At 40.5% G+C, this 27,448-nt stretch overlaps 1 protein-coding gene across 1 annotated transcript in view; it reads right to left on the reverse strand.

The window, feature by feature from the left end:
• Window positions 1-9,747: 9,747 nt before the first annotated feature.
• LOC135196528 (replication protein A 70 kDa DNA-binding subunit-like) overlaps window positions 9,748-27,448 on the reverse strand; it is a 251,981-nt gene continuing 234,280 nt past the window's right edge. The window contains 3 exon segments of the mRNA XM_064223376.1: window positions 9,748-10,402; window positions 25,900-26,094; window positions 26,302-26,546. Coding sequence (XP_064079446.1) covers window positions 10,295-10,402; window positions 25,900-26,094; window positions 26,302-26,546 — 548 coding nt within the window. The 3' untranslated portion in view covers window positions 9,748-10,294.

Here is a 27,448-nt window from a genome sequence, read left to right on the forward strand (position 1 = left end):
ATTTTTAATAACAAAAGAACAAGGCCACGGCTTGGACGGAGTCTCGTTATTTGCTTAAAATAAAAATCTAGAGTTAATGCACAAACTGCATTACCTCGAGCAATGCCCACTCTTTTGTCCAGTGAGTGGAGTTCACTTACTTTTTTTTGCCGTGGATAAAGCTACCAGAGAGAGAGTTTTCCTTGTAGGGTCTCTAAGAGAAGCCAAATTCAAAGGCTCAAACTGTGGTCATCATAGCTATCACTCGATTCGAGTATGAATGCTCTGGGATGTCATTACTGGCTAATGAGACCAATTCTTGAGCCACATACTCTGTCACAATTGGGGCATGTGTTGTTAGGTAGGAGTGGAGGTTGTGGATGGACCTGATGAGCTTGTCTTGCAATTCTACGATTCTTTAGATGATGCTTTCTGTTCTCTTCAAAATTTTTAATTCCCTCTTTCACTTTAGCTCTCCAAGCAGATCGCTCCAGTGAATCGGTTTCCCATGTTTTATAGTCAATGTCACATAGTTTTAGGTTGTCTTTGAAGCTCTTCCTTGGTTTGCCAACATTTCGAGTCCGTCACTTAGCTCTGAGTAAAAGAGCTGCTTGGGAAGGCGGTTGTCTGCCATTCTGACAACATACCCTGCCCATGTCAACTGGCTTTTTATTATAATGGCCTCAATACTGAGGCAGTTGGCCTCTTCAAGAACACTTACATTAGTGTGGCAGTCTTCCCAAGTTATTCTCAAGATGTTTCGCAAGGACCACTGATGGAATTCCTCAAGGGCTTTAACATGGCATCGGTAAGTTGTCAGGGTTTTGGAACCATAAAGAAGGGTAGGTAGGACTATTGCCCGATACACCTTTATTTTGGTGTTAACACACAAATTATGATCATCAAAAACTTTCTTGCATAGTTTTCCAAAAGCTGTGTCAGCACATCTTAGGTGATATTGAACTTCGTTATCTATACTATTGGCATTTGAAGATAGATGACTGCCCAGGTATGGGAAGCTGTCTACAGTTTCTAGAGTTTCTCCATTAATTTCTATAGTAGATGCAACTCTTATGGCTTCAGTTGGGGGTGGTTGATATAATACTTGGGTTTTTCTAATGTTAATGGAAAGCCCAAGACGAGAGTAAGCTTTTGCAAATGCATTAAATATGATTTGCAGATCATTTTCAGTTTGAGCACAGGCAACGTTGTCATCTGCATACTGAAGCTCAACAATAGCAGTAACATTTACTTTAGTTCTTTCCTTTAGCTGGTTGAGATTGAATATTCCTCCATTTGTTCTACGATTGATGGAGATACCTGGAGGCAATTCATCTTGAATGAGGTGCAAAACAACAGTTATAAATATGGAAAATAAGGTAGGAGCAGCGACACAACCCTGTTTTATGTTAACTTTGAAAGGTTCAGTAAAGCTACCATTAGCCATTACAGTCACAACATATCATGGAGTAGCCTCAGGACCTTTATGAATTTTGGTGAGCATCCATATCTAGATAGTATCTCCCAGAGCAGCTCACGCTTGACATTGTCAAAAGCTTTATTCAAGTCAATGAATCCCATGTAAAGGGGTTTTTGTTGTTCTCGACATTTTTCTTGTAGCTGCCTTGCCGAGAAAACCATGTCAGTTGTACCATGAGCAGGTCTGAAACCACACTGAGACTCAGCCAGGATCTTCTCAGCTAGATGTGTCACTCTTGTTGTAAGATTTCTTGCTAGGACCTTCCCAGCTACTGATAGGAGGGTAATTCCTCTGTAATTTCCACAAACTGATCGGTCCCCTCTTTTCTTATACGTTTATACATACACTGTGTTGATAATTCCATCTATGAAGTCATTTGGAATTTCCTCATGCATCCAGATTTTTTCAATTAGTTGGTGAAATTGACAATGTAAGGTTGGTCCTCCATATTTACATACGTATTTCAGCAGGAATGTTGTCAGGACCTGCAAATTTGTTGTTCTTCATAGAGAAAATAGCCAACTCCACTTCCTCTAGCGTCGGTACCATGGCAAGTGTCATATCCAATGGGAGACAAGGGAGTTGTTGTAGTACATCCTCAACTACCATAGGGTCTCGATTAAGTAGTCTTTAAAATGTTCTTTCCAACAAGACAGGATTTCATAATTATCTTTAAGGAGTAGAGCGCTGTCTTGACTATGTAAGGGTGCTAGCCCTTGGGAACTTGGCCCAAATATAGCTATCATTCCACTGAAAAGGCTTCTCATGTCATTTCTGTCAAATAAGGATTGGAGCTCAATTGCTTTGTCTGTCAACCATGTGTTTTTCATTTCCCTTGTGGCGTTTTGTATCTGAGCTTTTGCTGTGCGGTGTATTTCCTTCTTTGTTACAGACTTTGGGTCATTCAGATGTTCAAATACGTAGATATTTTCTGGTCTCTTGAATAAGATCTTGGATAGCTGCATCATTCTGATCAAACCAATCTTGATGTTCGTATTTCTTCAGACCAACTGATTCTTTACATGCGCTGATTACGGAATCCTTAAATTTACTCCAGTGACTGACAATATTGGGTGGATATTCCTGTTCTAGTTTATTAGTGAGACACCACTGAAGTTCAAGCTTATCTGAGTCATTCTTAAGCGAATCAATGTTAAACTTCAATCGTTTTAGTGCTTGTGCATTTCTCTTTTAGTAAAGATCTTCATCCTAATACAAGAGTAAACCAGATGGTGGCCAGTCCAGCAGTCTTTGGATCCTATCACTGATCTTGTAAGTGACAAACTTCGATAGAACCTCCTGAAGTGGGGCTGTCTGAGTAGATTGATCCTCTTTGGCAGTAACCTCGGGAAATCTACCAGGAGCTCTAGTAGATCTGGAAACCATTCCCAAGTTGGCTAAAATGGTGCAATGAGGATCAATGAAAGATTGTGGTGTGACCCAAATTTGTTGATGACCTCCCTCACCATCTTGAATGGTATTAAGGCATAAAGGTCCTTGTCCGACCAGTTCACAAGCATAGCGTCTGTCGCCAATGCTTGAAGATCTGGTGCTGGTGAGCAATACAGTAGCGGACGTTGGTTCCTTGATGTGGCAAATGTATCCAGAACTGGTTTGCCTCAGTTTCCACAAATCAAGGCAGACTAATTGGGTTCAACATCCACTCTGTGGGAAGGACCTGCTTTTTGCAGCTCTATTCATCTGCTAGGGTGTTGAATTTCCTTGGATGAATCTTGTCTGATTTCGATACACCCAAAGAAGGTCTCTTGCTGCCTCGTAGAGAGAGAACGAGTAGGTTCCTCATGCTTCCTGATGAACGAAAGAGCTGTTGTGTTGTTCAAATGGACCGTCACCACTTCGTTGCAAAACAACTCTGTGAACCCCAACAAACCCCAGTGGATTACCATCAGCTCCTTTAGATTGATGTGCCACTCTCTCTGATGAGTGTTCCACATCCCCAAGACTTCTGTCTCCTAGGAGAGCTCTCCAACCTAGATCGGACGTGTCTAAATAGAAGACTAAGTTGGAGTTCAGTGTGAGGAGTGATTTCCCTTGCACAAACTTGTCTTCTGACCTCCACCATGACAGGCTTTCCCTGTTTTCATTTGTTACCTGGAATACAAACGAATCTGGGAACTTCTTTCTATCCCAATTCACCTTGAGGAAGAACTGAAGATTCCTCATGTAAAGTCTTCTCAAGGAAAGTGTACCCAGAAGGCTCATCCATTCCTTCACTAAACATTTCTGAAGAGATAGAACATGGTTCTCCTTACGGATACATGATTCTGTCCTTTGAAGGGATGGAAAAACCCGAATAGTCACAGAGTCTATCCTCATCCCTAAATAGAATATCTGTTGACAGGGGACTAGTTGAGACTTTTTTAGGTTTATTAGCAAGCATAATTCTTTTGCTAATAGAATTGTCCTCTGCGCACTTCTTTTGAGTCTGGGAGTGAAGAGGCCAGTCATCCAGATAGAGAGACACTTGAATCCCAACTAGATGCAGCCACTTTGCGATGGGAGAAAGTACTTGCGTGAACACTTGCAGGGCTGTCGACAGCCTGAAACACAGAGCTCTGAATTGGAACACTCAGTTTCTGAAAATGAATCTGAGAAATTTCTTTGATTCCTGGTGAATTGGGATATGGAATCAAGCGCCTTCCATATCGATGGAAATCATCCAATCCCCCAGACGAATGGATCCAAAAACTGTCTGATTTGTTTCCTTTTTGAATCTTGTTTTCCTTACACAAACAGATTCAGGGAGCTTACATCTAGTACTGGTCTCCAACACCCCCCCGAGGCCTTGGGACTACAAAAAGCAGATTGTAGAACCCTGGTGTAAGTGGATCTGTTACTAACTCTATGACTTTTTCTTTAGGAGGGATGAAACTTCCTCTGAAAGGGCAATGAATTTGTCTGAATCTTCTAAGTAGGCTGACAAATTTATCAGAGAGCTGGACCAGGCTGGAGCTCTCTCGAAAGGGATCACATAGCCCTCTTTCAAAGCTTTGACAACCCACAGCTCCGCCCCTCTTGCCTCCCAATTTCTCCTGAACTGGCGGAGCCTCACCCCTACCAATGCACGAAGGACTGAATGTTCTTTTTTTTGTTGAGGACTTCTTAATTGTTCTAGGGGTGAAGCAAGCTCTCGCCCTAGATTTAGACACTCCCCTGCCACGAAAGGGGTGTGTGTGCATAGCTGGCGAGAGGCAAGAACTGGAAGTTGGATCACGAGGACGTTTAGTTGATTGAGAGAGTAAATACTGGGTGAATTTCTTCTGAAGCTCAGAAGAAACTTGAACCACAGTGGCCTCTGGGAAGAGGTGTCTCCTATCCAGAGGAGAGTAAAGTAAGACAGACCTTCGTGTCCGAGAAACACCTTTAGTGGTGAACTAAAGGCTCTGTGAGCAGAAAAGGGAAGGACTAGTTTAGGTAATTTTGGCGAGTCTGACTGATTATCTCTCATATAAGAGGATTCTGGCAAAGTCAGAGCCATAGGTGAGAGACTGAGAATCACAGGAGGATAAAGAGCCAGTGCCAACAGATGCTCAGAACTTTTCCTTTGTACTACCTCTTCAGACTGATGTCCAGAGGACGACTTCCTTGACAAGGAACAAAGTTTACCTTGCCCTTGAGGAAGGCTAGCATCTTGGGAAAAATGCTCTGGACTGTCCCAGAAACTACAAGAAGGATGCTGTTCTTGTAAAACACTAGCCTTCTTAAGGGGGACAGAAGAAGGCAATATGTTAAGGGTCCGCCTTTTCAGTGGACGCAACTCATGTACAAAGCACCATTGGTGTCTGGGGAAGACTCCTCGGAGTCTGACCCGCTCGAAAAGAATTGAGACTCCTTAGAGACGCCTTTCCAATGGTGCTCTGTTGTGGTCTGGGACTTTTCAACAGGACCACCTGAGGGGGCAACTGCTTGTGGACAGACCTGGCTGACCTCCCCTAGGCTACCAGTATGACTCCTCCTGGGGGCTGGGGAGTTTGACAGGGACTTTTGCCTAAGAGAATCAGCAGAATGAAGAGCCACCTCCTCCAGAACACTAACACTCACTTTTTTGCCTACCTCCTCCATTAGCGTCTTAAGAGACGCTCTCAAAGTCTTCATCGCCTGTAACATAATAAGAGAATTTTAGGTCTACTCGTGTTTCAAGTTGAGTAGAGTTGAATATAGAATTTAGGCCAAAGGCCAAGCACTGGGAACCATCACTATGGATAAAGTATTAAGAGGGGGTGGAAAGTAAGATGAATGAAGAAAATATAAAAGGAGGTACAGTAAAAAGAATGAAAGTGGTTGCAGCTAGGGGCCGAAGGCACACTGCAAAGAACCTTGAATAATGCCTACAGTGCATCGCATGAGGACCACTGATGGAACTACCCTCCTACAGGGTCTTGTGTTTCAAGGCTGGCAACAACATCAGGTTTGGGTGCTAGACAGTCAAGGTTAGGATTACACGTAGACTGATTTGGAGAGGGGAAAAGTTGAACAGAAGAGGAAGAGACGGTACCAATAGTTACATCTTATTTAACTGTTTCTTAGTGTATACTCCCCACGAGTCAAAGTCGTAGAGCAAGATTGACCCCTACACTCAACACAAACTTAATTTGGGTCAAAACAGGCCATACTGAACCTAGTATTGTAGCCTTTGCTGCATTACCTATTAGTATGAGAGCCTGTGTCAGACATGCCTAATACTTGCTAACTCACACCCAAGCAAAAATTTAACTATTTCATCAAACTCCTAACAATAGCTAAATATGTTTGCCAAAAAGGCTACCAAATTCAACTGAGTACTTCACCAACATCCACAAATATACCGCTGCTACTGAACTAGCCGTTGACAGCACCAGCCAGCAGAAATTACTGAAAACCAGTGCAGAGTTGGTTTCTCTCTCCCCCGGTAGTGGGTGGCAGTAGCCAAAATAATATGGTGCAACTGCAAATTTTCAAAATTCTAGCTGCAGACCAGTTTAAGAGACTATAGCTATGTAACTACTTGGTAAGTTGCATACATAAAACATTTATGTACTACTATTTCTAATTCAATAATTATTTCTAGAATTTGAGAATTTGTTCGTAATTTTCTACTTTTATATTCATTTCTGAGCAATGAGTGGTTTGCCTTGCTGTTTCTTTTAAAATAAATAATCTCCTAGACTTTGCTATCCTGAAGGAATGAGTCATTTTAAATTTTCACAATTCCCTGTTCAATCATAATGATTTCTGTCAATAGCTTTCATAAATGCCTTTTAAAAATATATTTACTGTACAGTTATTTATCTGTAAGCTTGATTTAGTAATTCCTCTGCAGGCAGTTTGTTCAGCAAAATAAATACTGTTTTTGTTGTCAGTAACGTTAGGTGACCAAAAAAAAAAAATGACAAATTCTAAAAGTACATTGTAATTTTTTAAAGCAAACTAAAAGCCTTCCACAAGTCCTTCGACACTTTTCCCCCTCGAACCTCGACAAATAAGTGATAAATGGGTCCCTACCAGGTACCCCATGTCTCAATTGAGTTTCTGGCTAAAATGTTCATTTTATATAGAGTGGAATGAGTTTCCCCAGCCCTCTCTCTCCTCATCCAGCCCAAGAGCGTAAGCGCTGGAGTACATCCTGAACCTAAATGAGTGCAGTCAAGTGGACTGTGAGCTGCTGTTTCACTGGTATGGAATGCAAACCCTGTTTTGTCTTCTGTAACAAAGGGAAGAGGGCATGTAGTAATCTTCCCACAAATCTATTGTGTTAACATAACAGGAACATTGCTGATTGGCTGGCCATTCTTATTGGGGGAAGGGGCTGGCTATTCTGAGATTTACCTCGGCTCACGGAGTACAGAAAAGGGTCAAACAATATTGCACTGCCCCATGGAAGAGTACCAATGGTGGCATGTTTGTAGTTCTGCTCATTGCTGACACACTCACCAGTGGTTAGTAATCAAACCTTGCCTTCAGGTTAAGTAATTTGAAATTTTCCTAGGTATACAAACTGAAGGCTGCATATTGGAAATAACACATTTTGTCCACCCACTTAATTTCTCAAGTTTTTTCACACCAATTTTGCACCCAGCCAGAACTACAATGGGTAACATCTGTTGGTTTAGGCTTGGCATCCTCTCTTCCCCATTTCCATCTAGAGGGTACCCTCCAGTTAGTCCCAAGGATAGGGACAAGGGTTCATAAAAGTCTCTCAGGCTTTGGAACACCATGGCCAAGTCCCATTCCTGAGATCTAACCTGCTGAGGGGCATGTGGTTGTTCGATACTCCTAAGCATGAAGACTTCCAAAGAGGTGGACAGGTTTGCACCTCAAAGGTAAAAGACTTGAGAGCTGCCCAGTCTCACCAACACTTGCACTAGACTGGCTGTGTACTGAATAACGAGTTGACCAAGGTGATGGGGGTGGTGGGAGGTTGCCTTGTCTCACCAACAACAGTACCCACTGTAATTCCAGCTGCAAAATGAGTGAACAACTAATGAAGCAAATCAGGGTAGGCAAGGTAGGTTACCTCAAACAAGAAAGGCTCTGGTTGTTTACCTAGGAAATATACAAATTTTAAATTCTGTATTTGTTCCTTAAGATACAAACATTACACTTTACAAATTTGGAGACACTTCTTAGTTGTGAGTTAGTGCTCAAAAGCAAGGGCGAGTAACTGACCCTGATGTGGATACGTCAGCAATAGGCAAAAGGGCTACGAATGTATCACCACTGGGACGTCTCCACAGGTTGGTGCGGCACCGCAACTGCTCCATATGTCACAGGCTGGAACTGTTGGAACAAATCTCAGACGAACTGCGATCCCAAAGAGGAAGAGAATGGTTCACCAGCTGGTATTGCTTTACACAATCAAGGGGTTTGAGGGAAGATTCTACTACTCCCCTTGTCATACAAAAAGAGATGGAGGGTTTACATTCTATACTAGTAGAACAGGAACTCATAGTGCACTCTACCCATGCTTATTCAGGTTGAATGTTGTAAGATATTGTGGTATAGGCAGTCCCCAGTTGTCGGCGATTCAGTTTTATGGCGCCAAAAGGCAGAGTTCCGGTTATTGGCACCAATAACTGGTTATCAGCGTCATAAATTGCAGTTTCAGTTAATGGTGGCTTTCACTTATCTGCAACCCCCGCCGGTAGCGGGGACTGCCTGTATTTATCATATCTAGCATCCAGAGCAATATTCATCCTTTTAATCAATCACCTCAGAAGAAACAAGGCAGTGGTGGTCCAAAGGGTGCTGCAAAGATCCTTTGGTATTGCCTCCGTGTGGCATTTAATGTACAGTAAACAGATGGGAAAATCTGCTGAATGAATCTTTTAGCAAAGAACATTTTGTTTCCTGCATATGTAACAGTTTTAATATTCCTGGATATGTAACAGTTACAATGTTTTAGACTATACCAAACTTGCTTGTAATCCTTTAAATTCCCTAGCATTTTCTTTACCTCTTCTTGGCTAACTTTCTACCTACTATACTGTAAGTTTGAGTTTTTCCAATTCTAATCCCTTTAAAAAAATTGTGAAGGAACGCTCAATCACTGGAACAAAAAGTAATTTGTTTATTGTAGCTTCTTCAGCAATATAATGTTTACCCATTTAATATTTTTTTATGGATGATACCAAGATTAACATAAATATGTAACTAGGCTCACCAACATTAATGTAAACACGTAACTACAGTAACTTACAACAGAGATGCAAGAAAAGTATACACTGCAACCTATTGATCATATAAATGAAAGTGTGACTGATGACCAAATGACTCATATTCCAGACAGTTAAATTTTTACTAACTTGACAATGCACTGTTTACGTAATTGCACTGAACAATTCTGAGATTTTTAATGTGAGGATAATTAAATAATACCTGTCACATTATTTGAGTGAAACATCCAGAATGGTTACAATAAGCAAAGATCTTTTCATAGTCAATGTATCTGCAGTGTAAATAAATTGATATCCATTGATTAGCCTTAATTAACGAGTTCTATTTAGAGCATATTACCTCATAGAAGGAAGATATCCTCCCTGAGTAAACTATCAAGGGCTTTTAATCTTGTACATACCAACCCTTCAAAGGCTGACAGCAATGTTACTGCTGCTGATTTTTTCTTGGCTCACCTTGTTATTTTCATCTGGCCATCAAACTGCCGCACACTTCTCCCTCCTTCAACTTTCACTCTCTCCAAGAAAAAACCCTCTAAGATAAATATATATACACTAGCTATATATTTGGTCAGTTTATGTAATACAAATTTTCAAGGATAATGATGATATAAATGAATAATCAAATTTATATTTCTATGAATGACAAATCTACCAACAACAAATATATTTTCAGTTTCTTGTGTATAATTCTTCCCATAAAATATCTTATACATAAAGATACAGTTGGGTTTGGGGAAAAGTTATAAAAACAAAATTATATTATATAAGTTATGTTAAATTGGTACTACCATTTTACTAAGTTTAAATGAAACACTGTTCCAGTTTTGTACCCTGAAGAATATCCACATGTCACTTACTATATACTCAAAAACTGATGCTAGTAAAATAAATGAAAGATGCATTCTCTTCTTGATAATGTAAATACTAAACACTCAACCACAGTACACTACAGCTTGATTTATAAACGTTCCTGATCAAAATCTACAATTAACTACAAATCCTCTGGCTTCAAAGGAAAAAATGAGTGTAATAAATACTGTGGAAAAAATGTTTTATGAGAAAAGGTCAATGCTTAAAGAGATTTTATGATACATAAAATCTTAGAACAGATCTTACAGTAATTCAAAGCTACAAAATGAAAAATAGTAAAAGAAAGGACTTAAGCTTGGCCAATCATCTGCTTGATTTCTGATATTAGTCGTTTGTTGTATTCCTTTGGGACAATTGGCGTACAAACTGCAACTGTATTCTTCAATCTGCTTTCATCCTGTAAGAGATAAATGCTTGTAATTTCACATCATGAAAAAAAAAGACAAGAAGCCATTAAAATTCTTTTTACAGTTGGACTAACTTTTGATTGGAAAAACAATAAGATTTGAATAAAAATGTCTTCCATTTTTATTTCAAAGCAGTAATAAGCTGTTGAACAAACTCAAGTATGTATCTGGTACAATGGCAATTTGCAGCTTTGCTTATTTTTAATCTCATAGTAAACAGTATTTTTGCTTGTTACTTTTGAATTACAGAATTTGAAATCTTTAAGCCTCAAATAATACTTGCACTTTTTATTATGTCTTGGTACTATGTAACAGCAATAAACCTAGAGGAAGAGCTGACAAAACAACACAAGCACTGGCTAGACACAGTTGACGTAAGCAAATCCCCTTCTCATCTGCAGTGTTTTCATATGGTACTGCATATAGTAGATGATAGATTCCTAATAATTATGACAGATTAAACCCCTTAACTTGAACATATGAGATTGGAATAAACTAAAAGAGATACATACACCTAAAATTCGGGAGACAGCAGTAGGGAGCAGGAATGCACCAGGCAGATTATTCCTTATTTAGTTGTAGCCAAGATAAAACAAGCAAACTGAGTAATAAACCTGTTAGAAAACAACTCACTGTTTGCAGCAACAGAAACAGGAAGGTCAGGTACAGAAGAGTGCAGAGGCTGTTTGTCCATGTGAATGTTTTATGACAAATATTATGAACTTGCTTTTTGTCTATGCTATAAGTCAATGTAAAGAGTTGGTAAGATAAACTTGACTGATGACATAACAATCAGCACAAGACCACATTGGAATGCAGTACTATTGTTCTCCAAACAATGCAAAAGAAATGAGTTAAAATACTTACAAAATAATAGCTTCATCTCAAAACAATCTAAAATGTTTCTCCAAAACATCCACTTTTGAGAAACAAGAGGAAGAAATATTACATGTATGCCTCTCAAAAGTCGATTTATTTTTGCTTTACTTGTCCCAAATAGTAGGTACTTGAGATGACTAATACTTAAACTCTCAACATATCATTATCAAATGAACCTGTTCGTAATTTACAGAAATAATTTTATGAAAATATGTGTTCTTGGTTTAGACAGTAATAATTCTATGAAAATATATAAGTATGTACTATATTTGGCAGCCAGTAAGCTGGCCTCCTTATAGCATTACTAAAAATACTCTGAAGTCTTCCTTTGTATCATTACTGCATTGGGTTATGCCTCTATATTACTTGTTCCTTTGGTGTCTCCCTACATACCATCCATCCATACTTTTAGTTAGCTACAGATTTTACCTTTTATTTAGCAAATCACCATTTGGATAAGATATAAGTCTAAAAATGTCAATTAACCCTTAAACGCCTATTGGACATATTTTATGTCAACAAAAATTGTCTGTGGGTGCTTGATTGAAGAAAAATATGTCAACGGTAAAAAGTTGTTTTTTTAAATTGCGGAAAAATAGTTATAGGCCTACTTGGCAAAAACTTTGAATCACACGCCTTGAGGGATGCTGGGAGTTCACGGATCAAGCTTTGTTTTGTTTACAAGCGTTAACTACGTGCAAGCAAGCGTGAATTTCTTTCTTCTCGCACTAAAAAGCATCAGCGACACACCTCAGAAATTATTTTGTCACTATGATGTAATTTTTGCACCATTTTATATTAGCCGTTACATAGAGTTTATATATGAAAATGTGCGCAATTTGTTTCATGTAGAATACAACAAAAAAACAACTCATGGTTGTAGCTTTTATCAAGTTTGAAATATTTTCATTATTTAAATAAACGATGTGCCAAAAATTTCAACCTTTGGTCAACTTTGACTCGACTGAAATGGTAGAAAATGCAATGTAAGCTAAAACTCTTACATTCTAGTATATTCAATCATTTACCTTCATTTTGCAACAAATTGGAAGTCTCTAGCACAATATCTCGATTTATGGTGAATTTTTGAAAAAATCTTTTTCGTTGCGTCTGCGCAGTAACTCTTCCGAAAAAATCTAAAATTCTTTTGTCCGATTGTTGTAATGTTTGCATAGTTTTATATTAGCCTTTATATAAAGTTTTATATATGAAATGTGTGCAATTTCATGTAGAATACAACAAAAAACAACCCATGGTTGTAACTTTTAGCAGTTTTGAAAATATTCATATAAAAACAATAAACAAGTGCCAAAATTTCAACCTTTGGTCAACTTTGACTTGACCGAAATGGCCGAAAAAAAAAAACGCAATTGTAAGCTAAAACTCTTACATTCTAGTAATATTCAATCATTTACCTTCAATTTCCAACAAATTGGAAGTGTCTAGCACATTTTTTATTTATGGTGAATTAAAAAAAAAAAAAACCTTTTTTTCCTTACGTCCGTGCGGTACCTCTGCTGACAAAATCAGAAATTCTTTTGTCCGATAGTCATAATATTTGCACCGCTTTATATTAGCCGTTACATAAATTTTTTTAAATATATGAAACAATGTGTGAACAAATTTCATGTAGAATACAATAAAAACAACCAATGGTTGTAACTTTTATCAGTTTTGAAATATTTTCATATAAATCATGATAAATAAAAATAATTCTCCCTTCGGTCAACTTTAACTAGACCGAAATGGTCGAAAATTGCAATTGTAAGCTACAACACTTACAGTCTAGTAATATTCAATCAATTTATCTTCATTTGGAAACAAACGGGTAAGTGTCTAGCTCAATTTTACTTCCAAATTTATGGTAGATGTCCGCGTTACGAATTTATGCATCAGTCAATTTGTGATAAGATATTTTCTTCTGTGTTGCTTTGGTCATTTTACAATTTGTTATATACTAAAATATTGTAATTTAGTGTACAATACATCGAAAAAATAATTAACTCATTAGCTTTAAAACCGTTTTGATCACAGCGCTGATTTGTATACAATTACGTGTATATATAATTTTTTTTCGCGCTGTCATATATTCCAATATATATATGATGATATTTTTTTTTTTTATTTCTGATTGGTGCATACTAACCTTCAGGCAATGACAAAAAAGGAGCCAAAAACGAACTCTTAATCTTGAAAACTAAGCGTGCTGTGATTTAAAAAAAAAAAACTTTTTTTCCGCTTCGGTGCTCACTCTTGAACACCGCCGGCATATGGGACACACTTTCGGAAATATACCGGCTCGGCGTTTAAGGGTTAAGTATCTCATAGAACTACACACCATTACCTTTTTGTAACCTTATACCCTAATATTTTATAATTTCTCTTTTTATCCCATGTATTTCATTTTGACAGCTACAATATGCCACAAGGCATGTTTACTCAAATAGTGTGTGCTACTGTGGGGTGAATGTAGTCACTCAAAAATATTTTACAACATACTTCAAAACTTTTTGGACAACAGCTTATATAGTGATATCTGGCGCTAATTGGAAACTCCGTTGTAAGTGCTTGAAACAACTCAAAACACCACGGTGCATCAGAGAAATTACCTGCACCCCGTAAGCCGAGGTTTTCCCGATATTGTTGATTAAAGGATGTTACTATATTAATTCAAAGGTCATTACTGTTCTTATGTTTTAATATTTTCATCTCCAAAGGCCATCACTATCTTTGTTTTAACTTCTTCATATATGTGAACTTTGTAGACATAGACATACGACTATCTAAAGTTGAACTTAGCCCTAGCAACATCAACACTTATGCCTTTTGTAAGATTTGCTGGCATATCATATATATCTATGTACTAGTATATAATTACAGGCAGACCCAGTTACCGTTGGTATCGGTTACCGACATTTAAGTTTTATGGCGCTTGTTAAATATATTCATAATTGGGTTTTACCCTCTATAGGTTTATATCACTGTTATCTGGTTATCGGTGGCTTAGCCTAAGTGCCGAGACTGTCTCATAAAATATAAACATAGCTAATATGCTCCTCCTTGGGGGGGGGTGGGGCTCTCTTTTTAAAAAGCTATCATTTACTTCACTGTATCCAATAATACTGTATGTAGTCTTATACATACTGTGGACCCCCGTATTCACGTTCTTCGGATTTGCGTATTTTTCTCTGGAACATTTCCCCCCAATTATTCGCAGAAAATTCGCCTATTCGCAGTATTTTTCTATGAGAAATATCCACGAATTCCTGTTTTTTTCCCTATCAATTTCATCATAAAATGCAATTTTTGTGATAAAGCTATATAATAATAATAAAAAAAAAAAAAAAAAAAAAAAAAAAAAAAAAAAATAAAAAAAAAAAAAAAAAAAAAAAAAAAAAAGGCGTATTTTTTTTTTTTTTATTTTTTTTTGTAGTTTTATTGAAATTTTAACTAACAAAAATACGAAGTTTTAAGCATTTTTATTATAGGGGTTCCAACTATTCGCGGGGAGGGAACCACTGTATTACTATTATACTATTGTATTACATATAAAATACAAACAAACCGATCATGTTTTGGTTTGGAAAAAAATCAGCTGACAGATAAGTTTACTTTGCTGGGATTTCTTGCTTCTATTTCTGTAAATTTTTTAGAATATTTAACGTAAATTAATCTCTAAAAACACTTTATTTATATGGGACAAGGTCATGTTTTGTTATATGAAGTGTTTTAAAGTCAAAATATGACTAAAATATGACTTCTTGTGACCTAGATTTACAGTACTCGACAAGATATTAGGCCGCTTATTATCAAGCGGCCTAATATCTTGCGAAATTTTGAAGGAATGGTAGAGCTGGTTAGAAATTTTGTCAGTGCATTAGGCTGTCTACAGAACGTACAGAAAGGGTGGAGCTTGGACACTGACAGGGAGAGAGCACTCAAGTCACTTGCATGGAGGTTTAATAAGTGGCTGTATTTAGTTTTTGGTCGTGCTCTCACCACAATTTTTGCCTTCTACGTATCACTATATTGCCCCATGTGACCTTAATATGGGCCAAGACAGTGATTTGAGTCAACAGATAATGGCAGAGGTAAGTGCATTGAAGAAATCTGGCCTTAAAACAAAGCACAAGCAGATATCAGATCACCTGGGTGTGAGGAGACATTCAGTTTGACGTTGGGTTGCCGATTTAATGGAGATGGCAACCATGAGATTCTGTCTCAGAAAAAGCACCCTGGTATGCCTAAGAAGACCTCTGATCGAAGTTTGACTGTTCTCAAACATCAATTACTTTCTAATTGACACTTGAGAACAGTCAAACTTCGATCAAAAATCTTAGTCCAGCTGATCTAATATCTGCTTTGTTTTAAGGCCAGATGGCTACAATGACATATCTCTCCTATTATCTGTTGACTCGAATCACTGTCTTGGCCCATACTAAGATCAAGGGCAATAAAGTGATACGTAGCAGGCCAAAACTACAGTGGGAGCGCTGACCAAAAATGACTAATTTTCCAAGACAATTTGTATTTTTCATAGCTACAAACCTGAGGTCTTAACAATAGGATAATTTCTAGCGCCTAGCTGGATCCGGTTTAAAAATTTAAAAAAGTAGAAAAAATAGATGAAAGCAAGGAATCTTGTGTTATCTGGCAAAAAACGCCATGCGTAGATCGGGTGAGAGTGGTCAAACGCTGAACATCTACGCCAGTCTTTCCCAAGCTTCAGGCGGATTTAACAAAAAGAGGGTTGGGGCGGCTAGAGGCGGGCAGTAGTAATAACGTTAAGACCTCGGGTTTGTAGCTATGAAAAATACAAATTGTCTTAGAAAATTTGTCATTTGTTCATACGCGAACAAACCCTCGGTCTTTACAATAGGATAGACCTCATACTTGGAGGGAGGTATAAGACATCCTAGACCGGCTGGGGGCCTACCCACCAGTCCAGCTCTCAAAAGAAATAGTTCTTAGAGGGACTGAAACCCATTGAGAAGCTAGATACACTAAAATCTAACCACTCGAACCTGAGACACATACAATGATGTATGGGATAACCACTGTATAGGGAACCAAAGAAAAACTGTGACTGTCCAAAAAAAAAACAAACCAGGGCACTACGGTTGGTTTGTAGTACTCCCAACTCCTCCTTGCCCAGGAGCGGAGCTATGCTACTAAAATATTGGGTAAGATTATTGAATACTGCACAACCGCACAACCACACTACCAATATGACTACCTCACTCACCTGTTATCATACCAGTCCAGCAAATGACGTGTCAATTCCTTAAACCGCCAGAAGGAAGAAGGAAAGGTACAAGAGAAAGAAGGACGCCAGCCAACTCACTCATTCTCTCATCCACACAATCATCTTAGGTAAGATACAAAGGTGCCCCGTTAAGGGCAACTATGAGTTACACAAACCTGTTGGGCAGCCACCACAGGACCCAGGGAAAAATGTGTCCATAGATCTGTGGGCAACATCCTTAAGATAGAAAGAGGTGAACATGCACTGGCGTAACCAAGTACCAGTGCTCAGCACTCTATGTACAGCCAAATTCTTTTTGAAAGCCAGAGAGGGACCAATACCCCTAACGCCATGTGCTCTAGCCTGCACAGACGTGGCGATGGAATCATCAAGTCAAGTATGCCTGTCTGATGACTTCCCACATCCAAAAAGAGGGCTCATAAGGGCTCTTGGTCAAGCTCTTAAGCACCAAGGAAACATCCCATGTTGGGGGCTTGAGCTCTCTAGGAGAAGACGACTGTTCAAACCCCTTAACTAGCAGGGAAGGTTCCCAGGAAGAGATGATGTCGATACCCTTCAGGCGTAACTCCAAACTCAGAGCTGCCCTGTAGCCTCTAATAGCAGACACAGACAAGCGTTTCCTTTCTCGTCTCTGAGGAGGGTTTTAAAAAGTCTGCTATTCGCTAAATAGAGGTTGCGAGTGGAGAAAAAACTCTGTTTACGACACCAATCACAGTAGATCGCCCAGTTGCCTTGGTAAACTGCGGAGGGTTGACTTCCTCAGACTGCTGGACATGTGCCCAGCTGACTTCTGAGAAAAGCCTCTCTCTCGGAGGAGATAGTTGATAGCCTCCAACCGTGAAGAGACAGGGATTCTACTGACTAGTGGAAACCTTTCTGCATGGGGCTGACACAGGAGATGCCGCCAAGGGGGAACCCCCTCCCTCGGAATCTCCAACAACAACGACAGCAGATCTGGAAACCATTCCACCTGATGCCACAGAGGGGCTACCAAAGTCATTCTGAGAACCTGTGACCCCATCAGCCTGTTCAGAACCTGACGGATCAAACAAAATGGAGGGAAGGCATACACCTCCAGGTTGTCCCAGGGATGTTGGAATTGCGTCTTCTGCCAATGCAAGGGATCTGGGACCACTGAACGGAAAACTTCCAGCTTCCTGTTGTAACGTTGTCGCGAAAAGGTCCAGCATGGGTCTCCCCAAATACTGGGAAAAAGCCTGTCAGCCACGACTTGATGAAGGGACCACTCTGTGCCTAAGATCTGATCCCGGTGGCGACTGAGTTTGTCTGCGACCACGTTCCGTTTCCCTGGGATATACCTGGCTGAAAGCTCTACCGAATTGCTGATTGCCCATGGTGAATCTCGACAGTCAAGGCATGAAGCTGCTGAGAAACTAGGCCTCCCTGTTTGTTCACGTACGCTACCACCGTGGTGTTGTCCAACATGAGAACGACAGAGTGACCCTTCTACCATCCCCCGAAACTCCTTCAGACCCAGGAAAGCCGCCACTTCAACTCCCAAGACGTTGATTATGCTGCTGCTTGTCCTCTAAACCCCAAACGCCTGAAGCAATGAGGCTGCCTAAGTGCGCGCCCCCAACCTGCGAGAGAGGCGTCCGAGAACAGAAGGAAGTCCGGAGGCCAGAGAGAAAACGCAGAGGGACGCCCCTTCAATAGATTCTGGTCGTCCAGCCACCAACGAAGGTCTCTCACTTTCAAAGACAGTGGGACCATAAACAGGGGAGAGTCCCCTGCCGGAGACCAGAATTCCCCCAGTCTCCATTGCAGAGACCGAAGATGAAGATGCCCATGTAGGACCAGCTTCTCCAGGGAAGATAGCACTCCCAGAAGAACCTGCCGCTGATGAGCCGACTGATGCGACTTTGATAGGAAGTTGCGCGCCACAGCCCGCAACTTCTCCAATCTCTGATCCGACGGGAAAACTCTCGCCACTGTCGTATCGATGACCATACCCAGGTAGAGAATCCTTTGAGTGGGTACGAGGTTTGACTTTTCCTGGTTGACTAATATGCCCCGGTCCAGACAGAACCGAAGTAGATGATCCCTGTCCTGCAGCAGCTTCTCCCTGGGCCCGGAAACTGCCAAGACTAACCAATCGTCAAGGTACCTAAGCAAACGGATCCCCTGAGCATGGGCCCAACTTGACACGAGAGAGAAGACCCTTCAGAACACTTGAGGGACTGTCGTTAACCCGAAGCACAAAACTTTGAATTCAAAGATCTTGTCCGCCAGAGAGAAGCGAAGGAACTTCCTGGACGTAGGATGAACAGGGATTTGGAAGTATGCATCCTTCAAGTCTATCGACAGCATGAAGTTGCCTTCCCTCACGGCTGCCAACACCGAGTGCGGGGTGTCCATCTTGAACTGTGTCTTCCTGATGAAGAGATTCAAGGTGGATAAGTCAATCATAGGCCTCCATCCTCCCGACGCCTTGGGCACCAAGAAGATGTGACTGCAAAACCCCAGGGACGGACGCCACTACTTCTGCTATTTGCTCCTTGGCCCCCAGCAATTTTTCTTGCACTTCCTCCTGAAGAGCCAAGAACTTCAGAGAATCTGGGGGATACGTCTTCCTGAGCTACGGCTTGTCCGGCAGAGGAGAGAAGTTGAATGGCAACAGGTATCCCACCAGAAGGACATCTACCACCCACTTCTCTGCCCCGTAACTCTGCCACTTGGCCCAGTGGCCAGCCAGGCACCCCCCACCTGTGGCGCAGGAGAGGGGGAGGCGCCCAACCTACCGACGGCCCGCTTGACCTCTGCCCATGGGGCCTCTTCTTGTTTTAAAGGAACGAGAGTGAAAGAGGCGTTGATCCTGAGACTTGGGCTGTGTCGAACGGGAAGGCCCTGCCAAACTCGAGGTCCTCGATGGCCTACCAGGCGAAGATCTCCTCGACTGCTGCTGGACCGGGGGAGGAGGAGGGGCCAAACGTCTCCGAGGGCGGGACTGATTTAGACACAGGTTGGTGCACCAGTCGGTCCTTGGTGTCAGCCCGGCATCTGTCTATTGCATTTTCGAGTTCTGTCCGTGGAAACAAGAATTGCGATTCTAACAGGTCACCATTCCTCAAGGCCAGCAAAGACTCGGTGTCAAGCGACCTCTCCATCCTAGACAAAGCCGCGTCCCTCCTAACCAGAAGATTAGCCCATAAATTGGCACTGAGGTGAGCCAAATAAGAAAACGCTTTGCCCCCAGACTGCAAAGACTGGCAAGCGAGGCGGCACTCACCAACCCTTCAGGGGACCTGTCAGAAGCTATCTTGGCAAACACCACAGACCAGAGGTCCAGCCAAGAAAAACCAATCTGCAACATGGGAGGCCGCCGTAGATCCCAATGCTGAGGCATCTTGTGGAGACAAAGGGACGGAGCCACTAACCTCATTTGTTCCAAAATCAAAACCCTGCTTCAGGCAAATGACGTTTGGGTTAAGTGTGGCGTGACAACAAAAACGTAGAGCTCATAGCATAGTACAGGCGGCCTCGATTAGCGGCAGGGGTTCCGTTCCTGGCCGCCGACGGCAAGCGATTTTCAACGCTGAGCGATTTTAAAGCCTACGGCCACCGCACACCTTTCGAAACTCTAGACCAGTTAAAGGCGCCGTAAATCCACAACGGCGCAATAAGTAAAATTATATTTATGCAGTATAGTACTATAAAATTTACTGTACAGTACATTTGGGTGTCTAGAGTATGTAAAGATATAATAAAGTTTATACAGTGTACAGGTAGCTGTAGTGTTCAGGTTGATCATTAGTCTTACGATAGTCCGATTTTATGAGAGATCAAATTACAATGGCCTAACTTAATCCATCTTCAAGTTACATAAGTTCAATAACAGCAAAAGAGAATGATGAAAGTATGGTTTAAACGTTATACTCGTTGCGTGAATGTGTACAGCCTCAATAACAGCAAAGAGAATGATGAAATGTATGGTTTTAACGTTATACTCTTTGTTGTGTGACGTGTACAGCCATGAACAACGAACCGAAACGAAATGACTGACGTTTTTTTTCTAAGTACAACCGAAATGGATAACTATCCGTTTGGCTTGTATTTCAATCATCGTACTACAGTACAACATTACCGTAGTTGTTATACATGGCGTTATGTATAGAACTAGAACTGAGATAATCTTAATGTAATAACTTTATTCGCTATAGATCAGAGATCAATATAGATTAAAGATCAATCGGGACATATACTGTTAAATTTAAACCTAGTTTATAACTGGAGCTGAGAAAAACCTGTTCAGCTGCTATTGACTATTATCGTACATCGGCAACAAGGATAAAACTGCAGTAAACGTTATGCCATCAAACACAACCGTTAGATAAAAAAAAAAATTGATGGGAAATAATTTTAATAATCAAAACTACTGCGCTTGAAAAAACACATTTTACTGTTGGTTTCACGCCGATATAAGATAAATAACGTAAAGTTCGTATTACAATGATATAAAAAGGATTATTTGCGAACGGGAATCACGTAATTTTTTACGCAATAAACATGCCGCCAACGTAATCCGTGAAAAAAAAAAAAAAAAAAAAAAAAAAAAAAAAAAAAAAAAAAAAAAAAAAAAAAAAAAACAAAAAAAAAAAAAAAAAAAGTTACATTCTCAACTAGACATATTCAATATATACTTTCCACCTAAAAACACGCTGTATTAGGAAAAATAACTTTGTCTCATATAAGTCAAGTATCTAGATATTCGTTTATGCTAACTAGAAGCAAGAGGCATTCGCTCAGAATTGCGTTATGGTGAAACAAACTCGTATTCATCAGCTGATTTCAAACCACAAACATTGGCCGCTCCAGCGGAAATACCGGGCTTCTTTTTTTTTTTTAAGTTTGCCGTAGTATTTTAAAATACAATAATATGAGAATACATACAAATATTCTTGGATGCAGTGAAATAATGTATAACTTTTTAAAGGATTTATGGAAAAAGATGCATAATTAATAAAATAACACAATGCATTTTTCAGAACTGGCGGACAAGAACGAACATTGAAAAAACATCCCTGATAACGTGGGAGTGTAGTTACAAAGGCTGCCTTAATTTGTTTCTTATTTCTGTACAAAAATGAAAATACCTTTACGTAATATATTTTCATACACAATTTAAACATAAAAGCATAAACATTTAAAAAAATCAACAAATCGATCGCTAAATTTGCACTCTTTTTAACTCTATATTTTCGGAAGCGGCAGACGGCGGCATACAAGAACGAACTTGAAAAAAACATCGTAGTCGATAACTGAAGGGCAGTTTCAAAAGCTGTTTTTTTATCATATTTCTGCACAAATAAAAATACCCTATTTGTAATACATTTTCATACACATTTTAAACATAAAAGCATAAACATTTATAAAATCGACACATCGATCGCTAATTTGCACTTTTATTAAATCGATATTTTCGGAAAGAGCGGCAGGCGGCGGTTCACAAGAAAGAACATGAAAAAAACATCGTATTTCATAATGTGAAGGGCAGTTTCAAAAGCTGCCTTTGTATCTGCTACGTTTATTGATCTTTTCGTCTACCAGTATTTAATTCATTATTTTGCTTTGTAAAACGGCAGCCACATTCCTCCAAATATCAGCCGATTTTAGGCGGGAAACCAAAAACACGCCAGCCAGGGATAGGGAATTTTCCAGTGAGAAGGGAGAAAATAGACTCTTGTCAGCTTTAGGGACGTATCTCAAAGGGAAGGATGTAGGCAGACTGGTTCTTATTAGGCCTATACCTTAAGCTCTTTTTCCTGAGAACCCTCTGCTGGTGTATGTTCTGTTTCCAGGATTGGCCTGCTCCTGGGGGGGGTTAAGCCGACCCCCAACACCCATGAGAGACACCTGCGATCTCTCTCAGACAGTTCCAGTCGTGACCTCGGACGGATGTCCGCAGCCAGCCTTCCCACATTTAGGCCTATCCATGGCGTACTGGCGCGCCAAGAGACCCAGACCTGAGACAAAGCTTGGACGCCACATTTTTTTTTTTTTTTTTTTTTTCTACAAAGGTCCACACTGATCAAGGCATCCAGGTAGTCTTGTGAAGCAGCATATTGCCAGTTCCTTCCCTCCTAATTTTCATAAATCAAATCTTCTACTCCATTGAATATCCCTTTGTTCTCACTGCCTCATGGGCGCATATGTTTCCCTTGTGTGATCGTCCCAGACCAATGAAGTCTTCAGTGCATACCTCAGTGAAACATTATAGAGTTCCTTTGCCCAGTGTTAGAGAACTGAATAATCATAATTTGTGCAAAAAATCTTTTTTCTTTTATCTTGTCTAATCTGGGATTTTTTTGTTTTTTTTTCCAGATCCTGAGTCACGTGTCCAGTCTGTCCGCCCGCAAGTGTTGCATTACCGCAAGATATCGAAACCCAGCTTTCATTACTGAATTTCATTTTGCGCCAGCAATCATTCACTTGAGAGATATTATTAGTCCATGTGGGGACCAGTTGCATTTACTTTTCTCCAGGCCAGTAAGGGCCTCTTGTGAATAAATAGCTGTAGAGTAATTAGCTGAGTTTCTGGCGACCTTTCCTCTAGAGTAAATTATCACTATGAATCATTTTTATGGTAAGTTCAAGTAATTGATGGGTTTTTCCTTCAAACTTATTCCTGTTTATGTATTGGAGTCCTTTCAATTTTTTAATATAATTTGCATAACCTTTATGGTCTGAACGGCATTTCTACAAATGTATGAACTCGTTAGACAACTGCGCTAGCGACGCTGTCAACTGAAATTGTGCCATAAAGATACCTTTAAAATGCTTATTTTTCATGAATATTTTGACGACCGCCGTAAAACCGATTCGCCGTTGAGTGATTGCGCTGTTAACCGCGGGCCGCCTGTACTTCCTATGTCTTGTGAGAGGTGGGGGTAGTAGTTGGTAGAGCCTCTAGAGCGAAGTGAACCGTCCCGGTCAGAAACAGAGGCGTTAACCTTCTGCAAGACCGACTGAACGTGCCCGCGACAACGGCGGCTGAAGAGATGATTTGGGGTCCTGAGCAGCTCCCACCAAGGCTTCCAAACAAGGAGTTTAAGACGACTGAGCCAGAGTCCTACTTTCCAAATTGTTGAACCCATGAATGAGATCAACAACTTCCAAAAAGGAAGACAGAAACTCCTGCGTGTCCCCCTCCTCCTGCTCTGGCAACGGTGACTGGCGACGAGAAGGATGTGAGGCTCCTCTAAAGCGCCTTCTTCACCAAGATTCACCAGACAGTTAGTAGCCAAAAAGTCTGAAACCCCTACTAACCTATCTGGGCTGGGTCCAAGCGTTAGCCTCCGAGACAGACCCACTGTAACACTAGGCACATCACTTACCTCAACAGGTGACTCCAGACGTCCATGAACAGACACGGGCGTGGCGGCCGTACGTACGTGAGATGGGGGGGGGAAACTCGAGCACTCGAGATTGACGGAGAATCCCTTATAGTGGAAGTCTTGGAAGCACCAGTTAGGGGGGCAGGTAAACACTCCGGCTGCACCACCTCCGTGCTCACTACCTTTGACCTCTCGACAGGCGCCTTCAGATCTTTACGGCAACGAGTAGGCCTTGGAGAAGAAGACGCACTACCATCACATGCATGGACAGGGGAGGTTGCAACACGCTTGCGATGTGCAAGGACGGAAGGGGGGATGGGGTGGTTGCACGTACGAGATTCGGCGGCAAAGCAACCCCAGCAGAACACAAATCACTAACACTGCCCGAAACCACAGCACTCTCGGGAACACGTCCGTGCTGTTCCTCCCTTGACGGTGAAGGAAGGGCAAAGTCCTTAGCCTTCCAACGCTTAATATGCCGACGAGGCGTAGAGGGGGATGAGGGAGAGGAAGACAGCACTAGCTTCTTATGCGCACTCTTCTCGGAAGGTGGGGGCGAAGCAACACGTTTCCTACCAGTCCTCCCAACCGATAAAGCAGCCAACTTCACATCCAATACAGAGTCCAGCCTCTGAAGCACTGCCTGGCATATGACCTCGGACTGATGTGCCAGAGAAGGCTCCGAAGACAAGGAAGGGAGATATTTCGAACTGGGTGGCAGTGATGACGTCGCGGATAAGTGAGGCGGATCGGAGGAGGCGACTGGGAGATACGTCATCGATGAGAGTGACGTCGCAAGCAGTGGTGACATCATGGCTTCCCCTCTGTGTGAGGGGGAAAGAGACGCCACTGGCGGAGGAATACATGAAGATGGAGAGGGGGGGGATGGCCTGGCTGGACCAGGAAGGGGGGTGTGAGCCTCCACAAAATGCGCTGGTACCCCCCCAAGGACGGGGTACCCCCTAGCCCAAGCGTCTTCCAAATCGCCGCCATTTTGGACGCCTCCGACTCTGGAAGAGAAGAGAATGATGAAAAAAAAAACCTCACCCTTCTCGGGAACCAAAAAAGCTCCCGAGGAAGAGGGGGCTACATTACAAAAAATACCCTGGCAACCTCCCGATGCTTCCATCGATGAATGAATGGAAGAAAAAAAGGAGATGCAGGGACAATGCTACTATAGGGGTTGACTACTGCGGAAGACGAAACATTGGGAATAGGAGCAAAGCCCTCCCAAGTAGGAAGAGTGGAGACTCTCCAATGTTCCCTCTTACCATAAAACTTCCTCCACTGCTCCTTAGGCCATGTCCGGCATTCCGTACAAGGATTCGTAATCGTACAAAAATTCGAACGACACCTACTGCATGTGATGTGAGGGTCTGCCAAAAAACGAGAACACTGGAACCCAGGAACTCCGGGGCACATACGCTGATGTCGAGAAGGAGCAGAAGCAGCCATAATACCAGGTAAAAACACACACTAAAGGAAACGAAATGGGCAAAGAACTGGGAAAAGGCCAAGGGAGGAAAAACCCAACTCTCGTCCTGGTGGTTACGAAAAAGACTGGCGTAGGTGATCGGTGTTTGACCACTCTTCACTCGATCTACGCATGAGTTGCCAGATATCACAAGATTCCCTGCTTTCATCTGCTTTTTAACGGGATCCAGCTAGGCGCTAGAAATTATCCTTTTGTTAAGACCGAGGGTTTGTTTGCGTATGAACAAATGTGCTTAATAAATACCTGATCCCACTATGTACTTGATTCTAAGTTTTAGTTCAGTCTTAATTTCCTTTTTCAAATCTTTTCTAATTTGCATTTACTAAACTTTTACTTACCATTTTTTCAACTATATTGAAGTTATTTTTTTCATTAATTTAATAATTTAGCTTAATTGCATTGGTGATCTTGGTGTGTGAAAAGGAGGGTAATTTATATTTTTTAGTCAAGAAAAGAATTTAATTGACATAGTACATAAAAATATCCACTTACATTATATGTTTCCATCTTGACCCGCAGCCTAAAGTTGAAACTTTTGAATGTTGCTTCTGCAAAAATGTTCTGGAAAGCTTCATTATTGTTATCTCTCATACCTCCTAATTCCTGGGCAGACACCCCTAGTATAGCTTCAGCCTGGTCTTGGAACAGTGTAACCCACTGGTTATCACTAATGTCAGCAAGATTAGCCTGAAATTAAAAGAATGTATCAATTTGTGACAAAAGAAAATGCAGCACTAATATATTATAAAACTACTCAGAATACAAAAGGTCTACAATGTTACAGAACTGACAAACAATGCTATTTAAAAGTGTTACAATTTCAAAAAAATTCTTATGTCAAATAATCCAGTTATTGAGTTATTACTGTATTCTCCAGTTAACCATCATACTTACTGAAACCATCAGTCTCCAATTGAAATTATCATACTCCTGATTGCATTTTTCACAGCGATACATGCCATTATTGAGATCCACAACTTTCTTGTTGCAATTAGCAGATGGGCATGCTGGGTATAAACAATTTTCCTTTCTTATCAAAACAACAGAGGCTTTAACGGAGTAGTAATCAGCTTGGTCTTGTCTTCCACCTAAATTCTCCAGTTTCGCTTCTCCAAATGTTTTGTAAACATTACCCATCCCTGGAAAAATTTAGCAAAATTTCAAAGTAACTTGACAATTTAATAAAGGACAAAGTACCAGTTCACACTTCACCAAAAATTATGATAACCAAACAATAAAACAATGAAGATCAATTTATGACCTAATTGTGGCACCTAATATTAATGGATTTTGTTATTGGATGCATCTTCACAAAAAAAAAAAAACTTCTTTTTGCAAGTATATACAGTATGTATGGTTTTTGCAAGTATATACAGTATGTATGGTTTTTTCTTAAGTGTTAAAAGTTATAACTATACCATAAAATTCATATAACATAATGTACTAGCTGCACTTTGTTAATCTGATACTTGAGCAATTTTTCAAAAGTGAAAGTGTTCCTCTATGTTCATCTAGCAATCATGTACTCTAAATCTGTGATAATTTTATTAAATAAAGTATACTAGGCAATCATACTGCAAATCATTGTTAAACACAAAAACTCCTAATAAGAATTCTTAGAAACATGCCTGGGCCATGTTTCTTTGTTTTGCTTTGAAATTCTCAGACCTGTTGTTAAAAAGAATGTAATTGCAAAATACAAAACTGTTGTCAATCTGACTTATAAAAGCAGCTCCTTATGTGAGTTTTTGGTGATTGTGGCATACTTCTTTCTTTCAGTGTGTAGTTAAAGTTGCAGCTACTTTAGCCTGCCACCACCACACCCCAAGAGTCTGAAACATAACTTTTACTCCACAGCATACCAATGGAATTTAGCGATTCTGAGTCAAACAAAAATGTAGTCACCGCAACTTCATTAAGTTTGTCATCTTGGAGATAAGATTATATCAAACCGACTGCACATTATCTAATAGGGTTAGGTAAATCAGATTGGCATATACTGTATGTAATGTACAGTTGTTTACATTTTGTCATCTTCAAG

This window comes from Macrobrachium nipponense, chromosome 18 (assembly GCF_015104395.2).
Source record: "Macrobrachium nipponense isolate FS-2020 chromosome 18, ASM1510439v2, whole genome shotgun sequence".
Taxonomy (NCBI): domain Eukaryota; kingdom Metazoa; phylum Arthropoda; class Malacostraca; order Decapoda; family Palaemonidae; genus Macrobrachium; species Macrobrachium nipponense.